The sequence below is a fragment of the Bombus fervidus genome, chromosome 11, assembly GCF_041682495.2.
Source record: "Bombus fervidus isolate BK054 chromosome 11, iyBomFerv1, whole genome shotgun sequence".
In the NCBI taxonomy this organism is placed as follows: domain Eukaryota; kingdom Metazoa; phylum Arthropoda; class Insecta; order Hymenoptera; family Apidae; genus Bombus; species Bombus fervidus.
In genome coordinates, this window is record NC_091527.1 from 9,337,199 (window position 1) to 9,356,622 (window position 19,424).

At 41.8% G+C, this 19,424-nt stretch overlaps 1 protein-coding gene and 1 long non-coding RNA gene across 2 annotated transcripts in view; one reads left to right on the forward strand and one right to left on the reverse strand.

Annotated features, from left to right (window-relative positions):
- Positions 1 to 5,429: 5,429 nt before the first annotated feature.
- On the reverse strand, positions 5,430 to 18,722 carry LOC139992086 (uncharacterized). The gene is made up of 2 exons (XR_011801016.1): positions 16,998 to 18,722; positions 5,430 to 6,193 (listed from the first exon to the last, which is right to left on the reverse strand). It is a non-coding gene; the product is annotated as an uncharacterized lncRNA (long non-coding RNA).
- LOC139992043 (uncharacterized) overlaps positions 7,233 to 19,424 on the forward strand; it is a 57,525-nt gene continuing 45,333 nt past the window's right edge. Inside the window, exons 1-3 of the mRNA XM_072012535.1 lie at positions 7,233 to 7,310; positions 7,742 to 8,045; positions 10,919 to 11,095. Coding sequence (XP_071868636.1) covers positions 7,925 to 8,045; positions 10,919 to 11,095 — 298 coding nt within the window. The 5' untranslated portion in view covers positions 7,233 to 7,310; positions 7,742 to 7,924. The remainder of the gene's footprint in view (positions 7,311 to 7,741; positions 8,046 to 10,918; positions 11,096 to 19,424) is intronic.

Here is a 19,424-nt window from a genome sequence, read left to right on the forward strand (position 1 = left end):
ATAAAATGATAGTAGAAACGTATTTTACCTGATAAAAGTTTCTGGTATGTTTGGAGGAAAAGAAGGGACCAGTGTAGGACTGCAACTTCGCGATAAAGGGGACGTAATCGCGAGGGGTGCGAAGGCAGGTGGCTGGATCGATTTCTCTATCTGGCGCGCGCCTGTGTTCGAATGGTTGCAGCAGTGACGCAGACGCGAATCCACGCGAGATCGCGTGCTTCGCCTCGACAAAGCTATTTAAAAAGATATAAAAAGAAAAAAACACCGAGAAACGAAATACTACAAAATTCCATCTTAAGAATCCAAAAAAGTATTAAACAACGAAGAACACGTGGTAAGAAAAGAAGAGAAACTGAAAGAGTACGAAAATAAGCACATTGTTACGAATGTGAAAAGGATGAAACGTGAAAAATTAAAAAGATACAATAAAGAGGCGGAAAAAGGAAAGGGAGAATAAAAGACAAAATTGAATTGTCTAGATGAGACGTACGGTAGCAAACGAAAACAGAAGATACAGACTTCGCGATGGGGTGAAAGAGGGTTAAAGCAGGACAAAGGGAGCAAAAGAAGTGGGAAAAAGATGGTAGGATGGATATACACACGAATGCCGGGTTGCCTAGGACACCACATGGACACCACGTTCGTGTTACGACGTCACGGGACGCGATGGGGGTGGAATGCCGCGCAACCCTCGGCCTATCGTGGTGTCTTAGAAAACAGTGCTCGCGGGGCAGGCCACGTCGAAAGTCGTGCGGTGAACCGCGCTCCGTCACGCTTCGATACCCACACGAGAAAGGTACGAGAAATCTGTCAGCGCGCGTGTGTAGACATTAGAAATCTTGGAACAAATGACGATTTAAAAGTAGAAAATTGAAACGTAGTGTCGTTCGAAATTTAGAAAGGTAACGAAATTTATTTTGGTTGTCATCTCCCAATGCATCGATGAAATGGAATTTATTTTTAACTGGTAAAACTTATTTTTGATATGATCGAGGCACAAGTTTTGACGTTTTGATCCTACGCTGTCGCGTTGGTGTTGTATCGAAAGGCAAGTTACGAAGATAAATAGTGCAAGGAAATATTCGGAAAATCCGATCTCAAAGACGAACGTAGTTGAGATAGTTTTCATTTGTAAGGTACAGCTTTCCGTTTTGTTTCTGTATTACGAATTCTAACTGCAAATCTTGATCCTGAAGGGATTTCTTTCTGTAAGAAATTTAATTACATCTTCAAAAATACAATTCTGAAAAGAAAAACGAGAGAGAGAGAGAGAGAGAGAGAAACGATCGATGCGTAGGAAATCTGTCCAAACGAACGAATCGTTGATTTCTGTTCGATAATTCTTTCCGGTCGATCGAAAATCGTTTTGGGTCGCGATCATCGTTTATGCACTCGCATTCGTCATCACCGTGGCTGATCCCATCAATTGATTAATGCCACCCTCGGCTAGATAGCTGGTGCTTTCCGGTGGTCGGCGAGATAATAAAAAGCAAACAGATGAATCAACCGGCATTCAAGGCCAATAGGCGAAGGCGGCCAGGACCCGGTTCGGGGGCTCGAGAGGGTGGCCATCCCCCTTTTGTAGCCTGTCAACGGGCATAACGGAGCTGCAAGGGTCCATGTGATTTGATTATGTTGGTAATACGCTCCGTATGCCACCCTAATTGCTGCGGCCAGCCCTCCACGACGCGATACTTGCGCAACGATCGCGCAGGAATCCGATTCGCTGGAAGAATTCACGGTAGCTCGTTCGAGGGTAACTTGTTTATTTTTCCTCCTGGAAACGGCCAATTTTATTCTATCGTAAAATCGTACAAGGCAATATCGCCAAGTTGCTGGAAGAGCGACGCAGATAGAAAAAGGGAATTTTTCGGAAAATCGTTACGAATTAGGAAGCTCGAAGTAGTAACTTATTTATTGCTCGACTATGTAACAATGAAGATGTTCCTTTCTTTTGTAAATTAGTCAATAATTCTCCGTCTTTTATCATTTTATTTTATTTTTCTGTAAAAGGGCTAGCTTGGTTAATTTCCTCGAGTGAAGTTTTCACGAACTTTAATTTACGTAAACAGAATCATGTCGATAATGAACTATACGACTATTCTTTGAAATATTCCGCGATATATAATATTTTACGAGCGCAACTCGCAAAATCCAACAACTTAACTCGTACAAGAAGCATCGTCAAACGTCCCTAACTTGGGAAGGTCGAAAATGGTCGTCGAAAGCTTCGATGTATCGATCCAGACGAACCTCCTTGAGGCTGTCGTTTCCGCTATCCTCCACCTTACCCCCGCCTCGATAAATCATTGTTTCTTTACAAAAACGTGTTCCAACTGCATTTCACCTGCAGAGATTGCACAATTGTCCGCAGTCCAAGCAATGATCGATATTATCGCGTATGCTAGTTGAAACTAAATTAATTGTTGCACCACCTTGGTAGAGATAAAAAGCGAACGATGATGTCAGAATTATTATTGGCGTCATGACGGCGTCTAACCAACGTTACAATTAGAAGATTCGCATGCAATCTCGTTTCATGACGTCAGGATGATCGTTAGAAATATCAGAGATCGGGCGATAACGTAGCGAAGGTCTTTGGTTACTCGTTAATATATTTAGCCTTCTCGATGCTCCAGAAAATTTCTTCGCTGTTCCACTTCGAAACTGAATCACTTAAACAGCGATCGTTTCGTTAAACGATCGTTCGACTCGTATCTGTTTCGATCTACGATCGATAAGCGACGTGCGTGCTAGCTAACGATGTTGGCGAATTAAATTTGTCGACTCGGTTTCGAGCTCAATTATTTAGTTCAACGAATTATAGAGCTGCCACGCCGCATAGGGATGTGAAATGCAAATATAGATTCTCAGTGGCTCTCAGCTTTTCAGACAAGCCATCTTCAGCCATTCTTTATACACCGTTAAGATGTAATTTTACTAAAAAAAGATGTAACGTACTCGCGAAGTTTAGACCGTTAAAAAAAATGGCTCGTTAAATCTGTTATCAAAAATTAATGAATCGTGGAACTGTGCACTCGTTTAGAAAAAAAAAAAATTGACGGAAACCCATCCAACGACTCACAAACTCTTCAAAATTGTCCCCAATTCGCCGCACGATCTCTATCGCGAAAATCGGTTGTCCTGATCGAGTTCGCGCACGAGGAAAACGCTTGGTCGGGGCACGATCAACCGGCTGTGATCTACAATCGAAGGGGGTTGATTTGCGAACTGAAATTAGCATGCGTTTGCCGGAAAAAAGATTGGCGTCTCCGATACGCTCTCGAGATTTTTTAAGACAGATGGTTCGCTAAGCGAATCGCGTCTTCTGTGCAATGCGTGTTCGCAATGCGTGTCGTGGACGCAGATGCGGGCCAGAGATACGCGCGCCACGTTAACCCATTAATCGTGGAATTCCACCCTCGACGGTGGAGCTGCGCCGCTTGTAAACTGCCGGATTTATTACGGCTGTATTTATTAGGCAGAATAATTAGTGTCGTTGCTAATCCTTCCACGAGAGGCGAACTTTACGAGGAGATTAACATAATCGAGCCTCATTTAACTCATGAAAGACAAACATTGCGTAACGTTTCAATCGCTATATCTTTCATATTAGTGACTTCTATTTCTTAACGTCGCGATTAGAAATCGATCCCGTTACCTGTATTATCATCTCCGAAGGAACAATGACTTTATCGTGCAATATTTGTTCTTCGTTTTATTTATTGCCATCATCGAATAATCGATTGTCTTGATAAAGCAGACAAACGATCGTTAAAGAAAGATCTTCAAAGGGTATCTTACCGAAAAGTTGAAGCTTGAAAGTCTAAGCAAACATCCCGACCGCCGTCGACATTAGGCGCACCTCCAAGGCCGCTGCGACGTTCCGCACGTGACCTTAAACACTGCTTCGTGTCAAAGGTCTGTGACCTCGCCTTTACCTGTTTTACCCACGAAGTATACCATGCGACATTCAACTTAAAATAGTCTGCTTCGAGTAACTTCATTCTACCCTATCCGATGACATTTACAATACAGTAACAGAGTTACGTATCAACTGCAAATGAATTTCTATACGTAGTTGGTCGATCGTATTTCCAAAAATATAGCAAATCATAAAAATTAGCGGGAACAAGAAGATCCGGTCGAATTCTAAATGGCGATTCGCGATGGCCTCTCGGGATTCCGGTTATCGTTCGTTAAGGTGGTAAATCATTAAGCGGATGACGGTGGTTTCGCTTTGGTTGCGCGGTAATAACAGTATCGGTAAGTAATAGCCTGGTGAACTGGCTGCGGCACTGTGCATACCTAGTAATGCGGTAGTGGCAGGGTTCTGTTGCGTTATAAAGTGGCCTTAAGGTGTGCACTCAGTGTCCAGTTACGCGAAACCGTTGCCGCTCGATATCGTCGCGGCTGGCAGTTTTGTCTTCGGTATTGATTCGTCCGAAGTTATGCTACACACCGTTCGATATCGTTGTGCAATCGCGAGAATATGCATCTCGATGTTAATCGCCGTCACAATGGACATGTTAATCACGACGCGCTAAAACGCTGCTGCAAACGCGTTAATTGTGGGAACGAGACGCTAATGAATTCGTCGTGCCGCAAATTTAGCCAAGAAATTATTGTATCATGCTCGATTTCCATACGATTATGGTAGCTTAAAAATCGTAAAGACTTTATCCATCCCGATTACACGAAATTCGATCGTTCCTTTGCGAAACTCTATCTCAAAATTATCCCGAATTTTCCAAGACTCGAAATTGCTTTCTCATTTTGTTTCCCACTTATCGTTAATACGGCTGTTTATCTTGTAAAATATCATATACACGTTGGTATCGATAATTATTCAACGAGGAGCATAAATCGAATCGGGAGACAGGAATACGGGAGGCGGCCGAACGTCGCCGCGTGATCTCGATCTCTCGGCTTGTTGTCGGCCAGCGGGATTAATTATGTATGAGTTACTTTCGCGCGTTTAGATGGCCGCGTTTAAGCCCGTTTCACCGGTGGCAGTGATCCGGCGCGAAGCATAAAACAGTCGGAGTCCTTGCCACAGCCTTGCGTTTTCTCCTTGAGGCTTGAATTCTATTTAAATACGCGGCACAGAGCGCGCGACCCTTGGGTGGGGGGGCCTGTAGAACTGGCGGCATTTCTACTCGCTCTTTCTGCGCTCCACGCTGTCCTTTTGTCTCCTGACCGCCTCTTTCACTCGACTTCTCCGCGTTGTCCGCGATTTCCGCTGATATTTTCCTCATTCTACGCTAAAATAATCGACGATGTGGTTTATTAAACGATCGATCTAACCAATTCTTTGTCGTCGAGTGATTTCATCGTTGATTCGCTTGAAAAGATAGTTCGTCATCATTTGTATTAGGATTTAAACAATTTGTACAAGTATCGAGCGAGGAAGAGTAAATAGAAATTAGTTGGTTGAGTATAATTGCTTTCGTTTATTGACTAGATCAAATTAGTTTAAACATGTAATTGAAAAGATAACTCGTTGCCTGATGCAGATCTAACTTGGCTCCTCATCGACACACGTTCTCGTAATTGTGAAATCTGGCCTTTCTCCGAACTTACTCGAACTTACATCACCGAACACGTATCAAATTCTCCTTACAAAACCATCTTGCCGAACCATCACAAATATACCGTAAAATACACGAAAAAGCGTAAATCTTCGCGCATAAAGCTACCTTTGAAACTTCCACTTCCTGCTCCTCTCCATTGGCCAGCAAAGGAAAGATCTCCGATACGAGTTGTCTCTTTTTCCGTACACGCTGTTAATCAGGTTCTTTCGATCAGTTCGTGTCCGCGGCACTTAACAAAAATAATGGAGATAAACTCGCGGACGCTGCGTTAATGCTACAGAAAGTTGGGACAAAGAGACGCGCGGGATTCTGGCTCGCCTTGGCGCGGAGCCTGTCAAGTTCCTGTTCCCTCTTCAAGGTCCGCCGGTGGCCGACGTCTGAGTCAAGCGAGTCAACGCGCTCCCGGCTGCTGTCCCTCGTCGTGTTTTTCCGTTGTCGATGTTATTCTTGCACGGATCAGCCGCGGACATTGTTCCCGGTGACCTGACGCGTTCTCATGGCCGGATGGAACTCGACCATCCAGAGAATCAACCGATCTTTCCTTATTTGGTCGTAAACCGGATGAAAGAACGAAACGTTCTTCCTGTTTTGCTTCACACCTGCTCGTAAAAATACAGAGACTCTGTTTCATTTTATATTTGGCAACTGGCCCCTCTTACATAACCTTATCGGGGGAAAAACCTTATGATTCGTAATTTTTCGAGATAGAACTGTGAATAATATTTACACACAACCGTAAAACCTGTAACTTATTATCTGCCGAATCATTGATATTAGTAGTTAAGAAGCGATGACATAAAACGTGTGTAATGTAAACGGGCTTTCTATTTATTTGTCGAGAGTCCAAAGAAAAAGGTGATTACTCAATAACAAGCGATGGATATTTAGTTTGATTAATCTATTCAAAGAATATGAGTCAAAGTAAGTCTTATTTATCCACACATTGTTTGTAAGCGATGAATCATTACGACTAGAAATTCGTGTCTGAAAGTATTCCACACGCAAATTTGCATCACGTATAGATAGCTATAGTTGTTCGTTAAATTAATGTTATGTTATTAATAGATAGCTTTCACTCGACAATTTGTCTAGTCTTTCTCTCGGTGAAAACACGAAGAATATTTCCAAAAAACGAGTTTCAAAGAAGCCGGAGGCTTCTCGATATAATAATCATTAAAAAAACATCTTCAACTCGTTAAAGAATTAGGTCGGTGCCAGCAAAACGTCAACTAAAGCGTCAATAACGTGTAAATCGATCGTAGATAAGTTCTTGGAACTGTGTGAAAGAAGACCACGTGTTCAATTCTTTCAGATAAGCGGAACGAGGTAGGAGAACGCTGGTAGACAGGAAGTCTGGTCCAGGGTTAATACGTCAAATATGGTGATTCCTGAACAAGGACCGGCTAAAAGATCGTTAACGGAAGGCCCGTCGTGATTTCAAGCCGTCTGACCTCCAATTTCCGACTTCCCTGTACATGATTCAGTAGTCGCAGCTCTGTAATTTACAAATCGGTAAATATCGATGAAAAAGCCTATTACCATCCGTCAAACTTCGTCAAACGATCTTGCGTCTTAATTTTCGAGCGATAGATGAAGATTCTAATAACCAGAATGCGTATTAATTTCAGATCGACCAAGACCTGCGTGCCTTTTCGAACAACTTTCGTTTGGACAACGTTGGAACATGTCTGGCAAACGTTTGATCTCGTCTTCCTGGTAGGTGTTAACATCGAATGATTTCTGGTTAAATAAACCGCGTTTGAAGCTGACCCTAGACTTCTCAAGAAACGCGTCAGCGTGATTTTCATGAGCTTCGTGCGTTACGCGCACTTGTTTAGAATCGGGGCTGTCAGATTTGCTGAAGAGATTACGACGTTTGCAATTGCTATCCTAGAAGATTGACAAAACGATTTAACAAACGTTTCATTCGCTCGAGAACGTTGATCTCAAAGAACGAAGTTCGAATTACTAAAGTTTATGCAGTAGAATCTCAGTGATTTGTTGTTCAAATAATACAAGTTCACGTTCGAATAAATGAACTCGAACAACGGTACACACGATTCATTTGTCATGCTACAACGTTCGAATCTTTAACCTCGTCAAAATCGTATATTTTCAAGGCACAGTCTTACGCAGCTCATTTGTAGATCCTCAAGTAGCGCCGAGGAGAACAACAGAAGATCGAGAAAAACATATCAGTGACCGGATCGAACAACGACAGCGGCCAGAAGGTCTAGCTTGATTTAACGAGGTGGCATGCCAGCGCGACCTCCGAGCTCCACTTCCCGGTACGTGAGTCAGGATCACAGGAAACGGTAGCCTCCACGAGGATGAGTGCAAAGATATCCCTCGTAAGCCGTGGAGCGGCGCAGTCGCCGGTCAACCATCGTGGCAAAGCATCGTCGGGGCTGTTGCTCGCCGGAAAGTCTGTCAAGAGGCCGTCATCGATGAGTAAGTCCTACGAGTACTATAGCGGTCCACGTGGACCGTGATGTGCCGTGTGTGTCATTAAATCGCGAACTCGAACGTGTTTGACAAATTGTCGCGATTATCGTTTTGACTACTTGAGCATGATTTCTGTGGGAATTTTATTGGTTCGGAATACGATCAAAATCTGTGGCGACTAGTTTTTGATCTGTTTGGAATCGTAACTTTACATTTATAGTATTTTAGATAGTAGAAAACGCGTATTTTATGTTTATAAAGAATAATTAGTTGAGTATACGATGGAAAATTTTTGCTAAGAATAGTTTCTGGTTTGTTGGGAATTACAAATCTTTATTTATCGATAAAGAGCTTTTCGGAAATACACGAAATATCGTCAGCGTTAGTTACCTCAGGGTATCTCGAATCTTTATATATTTTTATATAAAGAATGAGAGATCGTGAGTCTTTGTTGGAATGTTTTGTTAAAATCTATTAGAATATTTGTATCTGTGGTCTCGATAGTGTTTACCACTTCTGTCACCATAGATAACGCGATATTACGTAAGTACGTGTATCTTTCACTCTTGTTTTTACATCGATTGCCTCACGCTTAATTCCCCCAGTCATCGTCTGAAAATGCGTCAAATAGATGAGAATTTTTTAAAACAAATGAAGAATCCACTTCTCGTTTACAGTGGATGACGTTGCAAATTGACGTAGTAGTTTCAATGTTTCGAAAACAAAACGGTTGGTCATATTTAGAAAATAGAACGTATTATCTAAAGCGAGCGTCGTACTGGGCATCGCACAGTCATTCTTTAGATCGCAATTAACGTTCAGTCATAACTCGATGAATAATCGATTGACATCTTGTACGTGTAACTAAAGTATACGTGTCACGATACCTGAGTAGAAATTTCAAATGGATGGAAATGTTTGGACGACGATAAATCAAAATTCTTCGAAGTGGCTTCCATGCGTGTGCATTTCTATAACAAGTTCAGCTGCAACATCTGCGTCTCACGTGCCTTCTCAATGACGATCCAACCTCGAAGTCGAGTAAATTTCATTTCGAGGTCGTTCCCTTGCCGAAAATACGCTACAGTGCTTTCGTTTTCGTTCGCGTCCGACGATCGAGCGTGTCATCGTCGAATAAGCAAACGTCCAGCCGAACTTGCTTTCACGTGGAAATCCTTAGATCAACAAATTCTTTCGTCGCGATACATTTCGCAATGCAAGCATCAGCATTTCGTGAACAGAAAGAAAACGTCGAATATAGGAGATTTACTTCCTCGTAGACCTGTTGATAAATTTATTAATAACATAACTCAGGCGGCGGGATTTCCGATTCGAGAAAATTCCAACGTTAGTGAAGTTAAACTTGGCTAAGTAGTCTAGAAATACGTCTAAGTATTGACTCGAACGAGTCTGGCTGTGACTAAGGAAAGTTATATACGAAAGAATCGATGGTGGAGCAAGAACTTGCGCGAACAATAGCCCCTCTGGTGGCAGACGCTTGTAATGTTGCCATAAGTAATCGATTCTTCGGTGATTTTAGCCGAGCAGCGTTTAAATTGAAAGATTTTAATGCGCGTGTTTTAAGGATTAATCCAACCAAGTCATTTGAAGTAAAAAATTTGGAAGTTAAAAAATACCTAGTTCTCTGTAAGATTCTTCAAAAGTTCACAATAACGTTATTCTCTGCACGATCAAATATCTATCCTTTCTCTTTCTAAATAAAAATTTCGACACAACGAAACGGGCAAACAAACATTTTTATACGATTATGTATTTAGTATCTGTTTTGTCGTCCAGTCGCGGGGAGACGCGATCGCGTTGAAGTCAACGGGAATCGTAAATTCCCATTATGATTATAATAATCGACACCACGAACAGGTCGATCCCCTTATTTCTTGTGGAATAATAGGAGTGTTTGTTAATTAATAAAACTGTAGTCTACAGTTCTATAATATATATATATTTACAATAACTTGCAATACTTGTTGTCGCGTAGACTGTAGTGATGACGATATCCTGTTATTGGATCAGGAGTTGATTGACTTCGTCGCGATGGAAGGTACAGTAGTTGACTACTCGAATGTTAAAATAATAGAACAGTATTTGACTCGATTTGATATGTTGAAGAACAACATTTGATTTGACTGCCCGAAGATTTGAAGATCAGTAGTTGACTTGACTGCCCGAAAATTCATAGAACAGTAATAGATCCGTCTCGTACTATTAAGGAACAAAGCTCGGTGTGGTTGTGCCCTTTTGAATTAAGAACGCGGATTCGTTCACATTTTTCGATAGAAAAGTGAAAACGATCCATGTCCATTGGTTATAGCCAATGTTAATAAATAAAATAAGAGAAGAAGGTCTCCTGCAGATGTGACTCATGGGTGTCCTTGTTCATAGGAAAAACTTACTATTTCGCTGGACAAACATTCGCTTTCTTCGTAATTAGTAAGAGCGTGCAATAAACCTAAGTACTGTCTTAAGAACCATCCATAAACCGAAAATATTTCTATGAATAGAGATTAAGCTAAAAATATTCGGTTTATGGTGGTTCCTTGGGTTTATTACAGGTCAGTGCAATAAGGTATAGGCCTTGGTGGCCAGACCGTAAGGGACGTCACACGGATCATCTCGACCGATGTAACAGTTTGTATTCAATTAAAATTCCATTGTGCTCTAGTAGGACATAAAATGCAGAAAAATAACCGTAGCAAAAGTACTTTGAAACGATTAGTTCCTGAATTTGTTTGTGTAGCCACCTGTTACGGTGGAGCGGGGAAATTTTGCAATTTGTTCATGACGCATGATTCGTACGGTTTAATGACACGCACCGTACACGTCACGAAATTACACGTGTGAACGAAGGATGTGTTCATTAGCCGTAGAGGTGACTGGCACCGAGGAAAGACTCGTCAAACGAGCCGCTGCCCCAAAAGTGGAAGGATCGTCCAGCTTAACACGTCCAAATACGCTGTTGAAGAGAAAGAGCACCATGCCAACCTTGACGTACGGTTGCACTACTGCGAGGATCAAGAAATACAAATTCACCTCCTTCGGTAAGTCGATCTACTTTCACATTTTTTCTCTTCCTTCGATATTTTATCAAGTTGGATTTCCGTCGCGTATCTCTTAATATTATTTATTTTACGATAAAATACTTTAAATCAGTTGCTCAGGATTTAAGATTTATATTTATTATTTTGACATTAATAGGATTCTTTCATGGATATTTGATAAAATGCTTCTCTAGAATTTTTCTTTTTTACCACCAAACGTATAATTTATAGAAATGTAAATTATTTTCAATTTCTTTTCTATTAATGGACAGTTATTATTACCAGGTAGATTAACTATATAACCTTGGCATTAAATATATCGCCTTAAAGACGATATTCCTGTTTGACAGAAAAAATCCTACCATATAGCATTCTGTAGGTAGAAAGGTGATGAACTCGTATCTAGTTACAAGGAAGATCGTTACGAATCGGGGATACCCGTGTGTGATTTTTAATAGACAACGTCAGTCTCGGATTAATTAGAAGCATGTCATCGTAGTGCGAAATTCAGTTTGTGACTCATAATCGTCGGATGGTGCATTTTTCCTTCTCGTGTGACACTTAGTGGTTACATTGTATGTTGCAATTGCCCAAGGATTATCAGCTTATCGGTAGTATTCAAAGAACCGAATGAGTCTCGTGGTTCGAATCTTATCTGAATATCAACTCCATTCATGTAAGTGTAAAGTGATTGAGCTTTTTGAAATGCACGAGATCAAGCACGAAGAAGAACAAAGTGATCGATCCTCGGTCGCGTCCTAAGTGAGCACACTGCACCCATATCGATCCGTATCGATCGATATCCGCAGCCTATATTCGCGAATTGTCGATCAAACTGTCGCGTAATGAAACTCGGACGCGATTCGAATACGTAATTACCGCGGAAATAGTATACGGGCCGGCTGGTCAACGGCATAAATATAAATACCGCGGTCGGCCGTTGGGCAAGCGAGTCGAGCTACGACACGCAGAATCGGTGAGTCAAGTTGTGTGTGACGCCACTCCGCCGCGCCGCTTCGAGAACCACTTTCTATCGACCACGTTCGCGCTCGTGGCATTCCGCTTGTCGTTCGACTATCGATGACTCGGCTGTAAACGTTCTTTAGACGAAAAAAAAAAAAAAAAAGAAAGAAAGAAAAAGAACGAAGCGATTCGTCGTTTCATCATATCGATCGCGTTGCTTGACTATCGATCTTCATCAGCGTTTCTGGAACTCGTATTCTTTACGTCTTTACTTCTTTCTTTTTCCGTCGATTCAGCCATTCGAGTGAATTCCTAGAGCGAATTTTAAGCGACTCGACGAACCATTGCGATATTAACGTTAAGTCAAGTGAAAAGCTAAACCGATTAACTGCATTCTTGAAAAATTTCTTAACTTTAGTATCACAATGGACGATTAGCGTTTATTTTTTTTTTTTTATTTTTTTTTTTTTTAGAAACAGTTGATGAAGTCTGATATAATCGAGCTTGGCTCATCCGATAAAGGCAATTGGTTGGAAAGCAAAGTGTGAATGAGGAAGTTGCGTGGGACGTATCTTGTAATTCGTCGACTGCATTTAGGATCCTCTTTGTTACAGTATTTGTCAACGTTGTTTGATTTAGTGGAGCGCATAAATAATTCATGAGCCACTTTGTTTGATGATCTACGAAAAAAAGAATTCAACGTAATGCCGTGAAGGCATCCATCAAATCCATTCTTTTATTATCTGTACACTGTACGCTAGGTGACGTCAGGTTGATAGCACAAAGACGCATGTTTACACGCGATCGAGGCTGTATACTCTGTGCGTTATCGGAGTAGCGGCAAGTGTTACGAGCTACTATACGGTTTAAGCAGGCGACAAATAATAAAACGAAATCGTGGCAAAGATACAGTCTCTCTAAATTTACCGAGTTCGATTCCGTTTCGGTTCGATAAGATTTCAACGATCGAAAGTGAAATTTCGTGAAACCGAGATGAACGAAGAAACATGATCGCGCTTTTGATTCGAAATCAATCCATCGATCGTTTTGTTTCAATCCATTAAAATCCATTAAAATCCACTAAAATTTGAAACCTCCTTCATCGAATACCTTTCGTTTCGAAATGTATTTAGAATTTTCACCATTTTATAGCCGAGTTTGATATCCTATTTAAAAATGGAAATTTGTTGCTTTCCAACCTTTTTTCTCTGCGATTCTCCGCCATCTTTGCCCGTGAAGTGCCAATTTTCGCTATTTCGACGATTTCTCACGAAACATCAGAGTGCATTGGAAGATGTCAATTGAGACAGTTCTAACAGACAACGTAAACCTTCCGCGTGCAGAGGTATCGTGTGTGCAAGTATGTTTATCGCTCGTTCGACCCGAGTGATGCTTCTGTGTATGATGTCAGACTCTATCTTTGGCGCGGAGTAGATGACCACGCTGAAACCGGGTTGCACATCTGCGCATACACGCGGATATCTCGATGAAATTCGCCTACGCCAATTTGATTAGGCGATTGAAGATCAGGTGCAGATTTGTCAATGAATTCGATAAGTGGGAAAAACGCTTTCAATGATTTCAAGGCAAGAAAGGTGTAAAGATAGACGCAAGAGCTCGTGAAATACAATTTCAAGATAAAAATATAGAGCTTCGCGATTACGATCAAAATGAATACTTTCGTTCGAATAGTTGATTGATTTATGGAGACACGTTTATCTCTACATGTGTATAGGTTATTTTTATTGTTTTAATGGCGCATGTACATAGGAAAATGAATACACCATGTATCATTATAATCTGGAGAATATTTGTTACCAAGGAACGTCATACCGTGAAAATGACAGAGACGCATCGCGTCATTCGCGTTTACTTCTGCTTTTCCTCGTCTGCAGCGTGTTTTTCGTTTCACAGATATTCGACGCAATCGTACAAACGTGCACATTTCGCGCAACCGACTACGCAATCTAAGATTATTTCTTTCTCTTCCTAAATTCGTGATGTGATTTCGAAAATTTTTATCTTTCACGTACAACGATTCTTTCGTTCGATAGACGAAGATTTTATGTACAAGTACACCGATACGGACAATCTTATCTAAACGAATGGTTTGATCAAGAATTTATAAGCGCATCGATTAAACTTGACAACTCAATAATTCGATAACGATAATTCGATGTGGTCAGTGGATAAATTTAAACAAAAAATACAGTAGCGATCCGCCACTGTATTTCGAATCGATTAGAACCATACGACCAATGTCTGATGAAATTTCCGTTTCCTGATTTTTCGTTCTTTTCTCGTCCGATACCGGTCCGAGAAAAGAAGTTTACACCGATCGATAACAGATCGACAAAACCTGATTTAGAGCACCGTAAGAAAGAATCTTAATGTAAATCGAGATTTCGTTTAGAAATTATCTGGTTCTTTTCAACTTACACCAGTCTTCTAGTTGATCTAATTATAGAACGATTAATATATAAAGCAAGATAAGGAAGTTATTTTTAATCGAAGTATAGAACATTCTTGTAAAATTGAGGCAACCCAGTTATCGATGAGTCAAGAGAACGATTCTCAATTTCATCTGAACAAAAACGATTTACGCTAGCGCATTACCGTGACTCGATTCATCGAAACAATCTCGTACGATCTGTAAAAAATCGCTTTTCACGCGAACCGTAAAACGATCGTAAAACAGACAACCTTCTACGATGGAAGGAGAACAAAAATTTCTTTCTAAACAGTCGCTTTACAAGTCTCGCTTATGATTCCAAAAGCGGAATACAAACAATCGAAAAAGATAGACTAAAGATAGAATCGCTATATATATATTGCTGCGTCTTTTAAATACCGTCATTGGTCAATTACACCAACATCTAACTCGAGCTAATAAACTCTAATTGTAAGTGTCACGGTTTAAGAATCATCAAACCGACAAAAAGTATCGTTGGTTGATCGTTGGATGAATAATTCATGACCACGATCGGGAAAATCGCCATTGGCAGAAACGAGGCAGAAAAGAAAACAGCACGGACGATAATAATAGCGTATTGGCCGGCGCCACGTTGAGTAAATGGAGAGAGACGCTTGGTTCGGGACGCGACGATTTCGAGTCGTCCGAATGGATGGACGTCGTGTGAACTTTCACCGCGTCGCACGAGACAGGAACGCAGGTGACAACATCGATCTCGCAATAATTTTTGTCGGATAGCGTCGACGCGTGCTCAACGAATTTTTGTAAACTCGATCGTCTCGTATTCCGCGAATCCCCAGTATTGACTCGCGATTTTACACGCAGATTTTTCGCAAACAACGAGTCGACTTAGGCGGAGGTGGTTTGGTGCGAACTACTTTGGCGATTTTCACGTCAGAATGTATACTCGTTCGAAAGTTTAACGCAAATTACTTTAATCATGTTCATCTCAGAAACATAATTTCAGAAATTTTGAAAAATTGTAGACAATCGGTGCGATATGGAACGCTTAGAATGGTATTCTTACCAATTGCAGATCGACATCCGACGATTCACGTGACGGGGTTAATATCTCGTGGAATCGAGACGATTATACGATCAATCAACTTATTGTTTATTGTCGCGATATCGTTCTTATCAATGGAAAATTCGTCATTGATCCTTCGAAAAAAAGAAAAAAAAAGGAAGCTTCGCGACAGCGAACTCGCGCGCGCGTGTTACCAACGAGAGGTGGTGACTCATTGGCTGGCTCTCAGTCACGTGTACGTGTCTCCACGTGTACGTGACTGCATTTGTACGTACGCTCGATGCACACACGGATGCCTCGCCTTACAGTGCCGTACGAGGATCGTGGTTCGTTTGGAAAAATCGCGGAATTCTTGGTAAAATCGATAATGTTTATCGTTTACTGATCTGACATAACGCGAATCGAAGATTTCACTTATTGTGCGCTAGTCGAGGTGAATCACTTTTGCTTTCGAGTCGATCGCCGTCGATGGAACTTTTGCTGGTTCGATCGTTGGACATTGGAAGGAAATTATTGTACTCAAAATATCGGGGATGTATTCTTTTATTTTACATAATCGTACATAATTGAAAGTTTTACAAACATGGACTTTAGGTATAATTTTAAGGTGGGTTCGAAGTGATAAATTTAAGGTGAAACGTGATGTAGATAAAAGAAATTTACGGGAATGTCGTGTTTAAAAAAGTTGAAGCGTGCGATAGTCGACTGGACAGAATTAACCAACAGACAAGGTGTTCGTTCTGTCCGAGTGTTTATTTTATCTGAAACCAAGTATACACGAATCTATTAATACGTTCGTGGAGCAGACTCGCTAAGTAGTTACTAATTTCTGTTACACGTGTGCAAAACAAATACATCAGCACGCATTATGACGAGACTGATATAATTGGGACGACGTGGGAGGATGGACAAAAGTTGTCGGTAATTTTCTAATTTTTTTTTTTTTTTTTTTTTTTCGTGCAACGAAAACGAGGATTGATGATCATATTGTCATAGTAATGATCAATTTTCTGTGATTCGTCGACGGAATTAGTCGAGCTTCGGATCTTCGAGCTTTGAACGTTAGGAAAATGATTAACGACGGTTCTTTGACCCCGTCGAGCATTTTCGTTGCAGGAAACTTGACAAGCGCGTGTTACCGAAATACCAAGTTATTGTTTCTTGCTGGCCAAATGGAATCTGTCGACATTCGTCTTCGAAAATTTATTGAACATGCCATGTGTGAAGGAACGTGACAAGTATATTTAAAAGAATTGTCTCAAAATTAATTCTGAGATAAAAGCTCGTTGCGTAGCACAGCAGAACACTACGACTAGACTAGCTCGTCTTCCGTAATCGAACAAATCAAAAAACGGGGCGAATACCAGGAAATTGAAGAAAAATTTCGAGTAGTTTGGAAAATCCGATCGAACGATTGCGCTGAACATTAGTGTACGTACCTGCTCGATGTTGATGGCGCGCGCGCGCCTCCGAGTACCTCGGCAAGTCCTCCCGATGCGATGGTCCGTACGCTCACTCACTCACACGAGTAAGTTCGTATAGAAAGGCACTCACACGATGGCCAAGCCGGGCCGTGGCCTCGCGTTGGTAGTACTCGTAGATCGCGATCGGGCGTTCCGTGGGGACGAGCCGTTCAGTCTCAGCTCGTCGGCCGCCGTGAACGGATCTATCGAGCACGCTCGGTCGATCACACGGTCAGCATCGTGTTTACTTCCGGCCCCCTATCGTGGTAGCACAGCGCAACCGGAAATGTTGACGAAACGAGCCAGGCACGGGGGACGTCGCACCCGCGTGCCAACGCTCTCCTGAACACCTCGTTCTCGTAACCGAGAATAACCTATTTCTTCTTTTCTCCTCCCTTTCCTCCTTTTTCTTTTCTTTTCTCGTTTCCATTCTTTTCTTCCTCTATTACCATCTTACTTTACCTTCCCTCTTCGTCACTTCATTCTTCCCTTTTATTAATTTTCTCTCTTCTAATTCCTCCTAACCCTTTTTTCATCCTTTTTCGATCCTATTCCTCCGTGTACCAGCCTAGTCTTTCCTCTCGTTGCCGGTCGCGTCCTCGAGGACGTTTCGCCTCGAAATCCGCCGGTGAGGACAGTGGTGGTTCCATGCGGTCGCACGTGGATTATCGTCGACTGTTATCGGGATACGGAGTGCACGACGGGTTGGTGAACAGGCCTCGAACGACGACAACGGTGCGTCACCGGCACGGTTCGTGAGGCGGCTGTTGGTTTCGTCGTAAAGGCGAACCGGTTCGATCGATCGGGAAAGGTAGGTGCGTCTGACGAACCCAGCAGGAACGTTTCGTCCGGACCTATTTTTTCCTCCCTTCCTTAACCAATTATGTGCCGTTTTATCATGTTCCCGGCACATCTGTTTATTATCATTGACCGCTATCGATTCTCGGTCGTCTGATCGACAAGCGTGTTCGTAGTCGTTGAAACGATTGCGGCCGACGTTACGATTCGCTGAAAGACTGGTGAATCTTGAACGGCGACTGGTCTTTCCTTTAATTGAACTGGATGGGGTTGCTGATACTTATCTGGATGGGAGATCGGTGTAATTGCAAGCGTAATCGGGAACGTGAATAAGTGAGATCATTCTCGACTGGGCTGAGATCATTCTGGAGCGTTACGTTACCTCGGACGCTTTTGGACCCGTTGTTCTTCCGTGGAACATCTTAGGAGGACACGCTCACGCGTTCGGTATTACGAAACGCTTCGGTTCTTCTGTTTATTTTCTTTTCGTTTGTTTTCCCAGCGGCGAAAGAAACGGATAGCAGAGAGTGACTAAGGAAATTTGAAAACTGCTTTTCAAGGGAATAGATGAGGATAGTGGAATGCACGTAGGGATTATATACGGTGAAAATTGATTTCACTTGAGTAGTAATAACTTTGTTAAACGATCGAAATCATGTGAATTCCAATGCTTGTTAACACCTTCTTTTTTATCCTGCTTTAAAGTTTTCTATTACATACGTGTGTATGTATGTATGTGTGTGTATGTTATATTTATATGTTAAATCGGTCAATATAGTTGATGATTAACAAGACGAAAAGAGTTTTTATTACCGAGTATGCTAACCACGTTGAACCCTGAACGAAATCACACGATCGTTACTATTACATCATTAGACATAACGAACTTGAATTATCAGGCAGGCAAACCTTCCCAATGATCGTTAACTTCGTGACTGCTCAATCGACTCTGTGGCTGAAAAAATACCTCTCTCTCTTTCTCTCTTTCTCTTTAGATACCGAGCAACTATCAAAATATTTACACTCGACATTCGTAATGACCATCTAACCCTAAAATCTACTCATTTGCAAAAGATTGGTTCCTAAATCATAGCCGATTATTATCTACTCATCGAGAATATCGACGAACGTTTCCACCATTTTTAAGCTAACACCTGAAAATGTCAAGTGTACTCCGCTTACTTTAAATCTACGTGATCAACGACCGCGTGCAGTCGCTAGAAACCACTTTCGTCGTTATGCTATGCTCTAAACGCAACAATAAAACCAAAGAAATATCAAGCAAGCGTCCCAACATTCTTAGACAAGATGTCTCGACGGAGGAATCTGAAATCAGTAACCCACTTCCTCGAAAACCTGCTCAACCATCGTGTTTGGAAATCTCTTTCACCTTTATCATCCGGTGAAAACAATCTCGGACAGTTGGTCTATCGCGTGTAAGCGGTCCAAAGCGAGAGGAGTCGCGGAACAGAGGCAGCAGGTGCTGGCGCTACACCTGTCCGCAGGCTGAGAGAACCCGGGCCCAGGTTGTGCGCGCCGCTCGCCGCTCGAAGCGTCGAATTCCACGGCGTTTACTCATTCCAAACAACGAACCCGAAGACTCGC